Here is a 4,880-nt window from a genome sequence, read left to right as displayed (position 1 = left end):
AGAGCAAAATTCTAAAGATAAACACCCTTCTCAAAAGCAGAAATTGCTCTTTTTTCTGTCTTAAGTGGGAGACCCCTTTATTCTGAAACTGGTGCCTCCTAGTTCAAGACTCCCCCATGAGATGAAACATTGACTCATTATCTTCTTTATCAAATGTCTTTCTGCTCACCTTTCATTTCTTCTAAACTCTAGAGAATGTTGACCCAATTTACTCAGCCTCTCATTATAGGAAACCATCTCATCTTAGCGACCAATTGAGTGAACCTTCTCCGTACCATATCCAAAGTAGGTATATTCTTCCTTAAATATAGAGACTGAAACTGTGCATAGAATTGCAGGTGTGGTCTCACCCAACCCTTATATAACTGTAGCAAGACTACTTTGTCCTTAGTGTCCAGTTCCCTTGCAATAAAGGTCAACATACCATTTGCTTTCTTGTTTGTGGTGTATAATTTTCTGTATTCCTCGTGTAAGTACAACTGGGCTTTCCTGAGCATCAACATGAAGAGACTTTACTCCACTGAGAAACACCTACTTTTCTATTCTTAAAACCAAAGTGAATACCTCAGAGTTCCCCACGTTATACCCCATGTGCCATGTTGTTGCTCAGACACTTACCCTTTCTATAGCTCCATGTGGCTTTACATTCCACCTAGCTTTGTATCATTGGCAAATTTAAATACATTACACTTGGTTTTGTCATCTAAGTCATTAACACAGATTGTAAAGGTTGAGGCTCCAGCACTAATCCATGCACACTCCACTAGTTACAGCCTGCCAACCAGTTTGCATGTGGCTCAGGTAACAATCCAGAGATTACTCTCTTTGAAGGTGCATACTTTACTTTGAGTCCTAACTCTTCAAATTGTCTCAGCAGATCATCACTCCAGGTCCCTACCTAAATTGTTGGTACTCACATGGATTATACTAACTGGACGCTCCTGGTTGCCATGAAAAGATGGTGTGGCACGGTGTCTCAGTGGTTAGCACTGCTGCCTCACAGCACCTGGGACCCGGCCTCCAGCGACTGTTTGTATGGAGTTTACATATTCTCCCCGTGTCTGGAAGGGTTTCCTCTCGGTGCTCCAGCTTCCACATTCCAAAGATGTTTAAATTAGGTGCATTGACCATGGGAAATAGTCCATAGTGTGCAGGCTAGGTGGATTAGCCATGGGAAACATTGGGTTACAAGGATAGGGTAGGGATGGGTGGGATGCTCTTTGGAGGGTTGGTGTGGACTCCATGGGCTAAATGGCCTGCTCCCACACCGGAGGGATTCTATGTTCTTTACTCTGACACCAGGCAAGCAACACAACCGTAGGAGTTCCCAGTCATGACCGCAGTGAAAAGTATCTATCCCATGACTATACTGTCCCCTATCAGTACCACATTCCTTTTCACTCCCTCCACCAGCCTCCAGTGTAATGGCCTCCTGCATGTCACTATTATCAATAAGTCCATCCACTGGGTAACTCTGGTACTCATTCACAGAGATAGCTTAGAAAATATTTAGCATCAATTAGCACACAGGACAAATGGGCAGACATCTATGGAGGATAGCTCAGTCTAGCTTATCCGATTGCATATCTTATTAAACCTCACCAAGAGGAAACTATTGAGACACAGTAATATTTTAATCAAGGTAAAACAAACTGGCATGTAGCTCAGAGCTTTGAGCGTAGCATTCCCTATTTGCAATGTCAAGATGACATTACTGTCTGGGTGCTAACCAGATGTCTTCCACAGAGTCTAGTAGGTGATACTATACTCCTCCAGTGCAAAAATCAAACCAAAACCAGCCCTAAACTACTGAAAAGGAAGTGCGTTCCTCTCATGCTTTTCCATTTCATACCTGATGAGTTGAATACTGGCATTGTCCATGGATTACTGGAGGTGGGCATACAGGAAGGTTGTATTGCAAAGGCTGGCCAAGTAAAGAATAACGAGTGTCACCTATTAAAGAAAACAGACATTGATTTTGCAAGCACGCTCTGCAACTTAAGTTTGCAACTTGTGCCCAAAGCACAGTAAGTGGGATACCATCCATCAGTGGAGAGAAACATTCAAAGCTACAATCTTTTAAGACATCTATATAGCTTGAAGCTTGACATTCAGTTGACATTACTCACCTTCCAGTTACAGCATTGCATGTAATTAGGAGGTACCCATAACAGTAAGCAGGAACTGAACAGGTAACTGTGTTTATTATAACAAGCTGCAGTAACTTTAAATGAATGTCATTCCTACAACTTACACTATCACTATGAAGTGAGGTAATTAATACATTGTGTATGTAAACATTCTGTGCATTATAAGAATTGCTATATAGGAAAACGTCAAAATATTTCAAAAATGGTATTTGGAGAAGTATTCACCTTGTGCTGGACCCACAGGTCTGGAGAACTGGGCAATAAGTGGCAGTGGTGCTAGAGCAGGACAGACATTTGTCACATTTGTCACTGGAGATGGTGTTGGCGACTGAGTTGGAGAGTTAAGAGGACTGTTTAATTGGGCATTGACCTGAGGAAATAAATGTCAACTGTCAACAGCAATGACAAATAAGTAGGTTTACTTGACTTTGCTTTTCTCTAGATTGATACAATACTAAGAAATACTTCAGGAACTTTACTATCGGTTAAATGTCAATATTGGCAAATAGCAACCTGGACAGAATTCCACACAGGTGACCCAGACTGCTTTCCACCAGCATGAGGTAGAAGGGGAGATCAATCTCTGGGTCTGTCTGCATATCCTGCTCTCACAATTTCATGTCACGTTTTTCCATTATAAACTTCAGTGTTGAAACTTACAATGGAAACTTCCTAAATAAACTCCCTGCATTGTAATTACGTTCCCTAAGAGAGGTGGGTGTGTGTATGTTTTAAATCTTCCAGCTTCTCATTCCAGATAACCTTTTACACTCCCACCAACTTTGATTCTGTTCCTCAAATTTCCCTAACTTTTATTAGTTTAATTTTAATGGCAAATCATAATATATTGAAAATGAAAATAAAGTGACCAACTTTAAAATGTGACTGAATTATCGCCGATTCCCTTTACCTATGGTGCAGTGATAATGTCCTTACTTTGAGTCAGGTGACCTGAGTTCAATTCTCACCTGCTCCAGAGTTGTGTCATAACACATCTGGACATGTTGATTAAAAATATCTTCATTTACGTAACGTCATGACAGCCTTTTATAAATACTGTACCCATCTGGTTCTGTGGAGTGTATCCACAAAAGCAGTGTATGGGCCTGCAGTACATTGCTGCAGGCAATGGAAGTAGTCCTATTTCCTTACATCATAACATGAAATCTTCTGTTCAGTATTGGCTTTCATGTATGATTTCTACTGTACAACACTTGCAAATCAGAGTCAGAACATTTAACTTGGCATTACAAGCACATCAGAGATCCTGAACTACTACCAGAGATGCTAAATTTAACTGCCCACCACAAAAATGTGCAAGAATTTAATGTTTAAAATTGAATCATTGTACAAAAGATGGAATTACTGGTAAATTGCCTGTTAGCAATGTCAGGTTTACTGAATGTGGGGTGCCAACACTATGACCTGAATTGGTGACTTCATTAGTCAACATGGCACTAACCAAACTAATAAAATAGGCTATTATGCTGCTGTAGGAGAGAGCACAAATGAAATCTCACAGACAAAGTACTTTAACTAACCGGAGGTACGTTGTTTCACCATTGACTCAATATTAAACACTCAATTAAGAAAAGTGTACAATAGATTCCCAGTTTTTCTAATTCCTAATGTATCATAAGCTGTCAGTTCCTGAGAGATGCTTCACTGAATAAACTATAGAGCTAGCTCCAAAGGTGTAATACACTGCATCAAGGACAACAAACTTCTCAGACTCCCAAAATAATAACTAAAATGAAAATAATGACTTCATTTTAAGCATCAAGAGGACAGAATTTTCAAAAATGCATTTCTTCAAGTTAATGCATTTATCTACTATTATTGTCATCATGATAAAACTTGGCCTGACTATTTTATTAACACGGTTTGCAACATCAATAAAGATGATGATGTGTCAAAGATCCAACCAATGAAGATGGTTTTATCTTGGTAACTACCAAAAATATTTTCAGCAGCCATTACAGTTCTCACTTCTCATAAGGATTGAATAGTAGTGACTTGGAGGAGGAGTTAAACACTCAAATTCCTGCATACAGCTTCATGACATTTCAAATTAAATTTATTGCTGAAAGCTGATTTATACACAGACACATGGAGGCTTTGTAGCCCCCTTGCCTCTAAACGAGAAGTTGAGGGTTCCAGGACTCCAGGACTTGTTGGCTACAGAAAAAACATTTGTTTTGCAGTTGAAGCAAGTTAATAATCAGCCTGCTCATCCTTTCAAAGTTTTCCCTCTATTCGTCAAGAGAAAAAAAGTGTGAAAATACAAAACAGAATGAGACCCGGGCCTGTAACTTTGCAGAAACGTAATTCACATGGTTTAGGCACATATTTATGTATTGAATTAATTGAAAGAAACATTTCAATCTCGTCCCATATATGCAACCCAGCTAGAATCACATGAACTCATTGAGGGAAAAATGGTGCAAGAGATTTACCAGCAAAAAAAAAACATGGAACACAGGAGAAACAATGGGATGTTCTTCTTGCTGCATTCCTTTTCGCTGAGTATTTAGGAAATCAGAAATCAATTTGAGGTGCAAGCTTGGAACTCTTTTAGATAAACCAGTTTTTAATGTTAGATCAATTGTTTGTATTAATCTCAGTTTCAAAATTCTTGTTAACCAAAGGTATCAAGGGTTCTGAAATGAAAGTGCTAAACGGAGTTAGGCCGCAAATGAGCCACTGAATGGCAGAACAGGTTTGAGGAGT

General features: G+C 39.4%; 1 protein-coding gene across 1 annotated transcript in view; it reads right to left on the bottom strand.

The window, feature by feature from the left end:
- Nucleotides 1-4,880, bottom strand: part of LOC109922195 (R3H domain-containing protein 2) — a 138,457-nt gene that overhangs the window by 1,219 nt on the left and 132,358 nt on the right. Inside the window, exons 20-21 of the mRNA XM_048618837.1 lie at nucleotides 2,376-2,520; nucleotides 1,853-1,953 (exon numbers count right to left, since the gene is read on the bottom strand). Of these exons, the coding sequence (XP_048474794.1) occupies nucleotides 1,853-1,953; nucleotides 2,376-2,520 (246 nt within the window). The remainder of the gene's footprint in view (nucleotides 1-1,852; nucleotides 1,954-2,375; nucleotides 2,521-4,880) is intronic.

The sequence above is a fragment of the Rhincodon typus genome, chromosome 41 (assembly GCF_021869965.1).
Source record: "Rhincodon typus isolate 14 chromosome 41, sRhiTyp1.1, whole genome shotgun sequence".
NCBI lineage: Eukaryota > Metazoa > Chordata > Chondrichthyes > Orectolobiformes > Rhincodontidae > Rhincodon > Rhincodon typus.
This window is presented reverse-complemented; position numbering and strand designations above follow the sequence as displayed.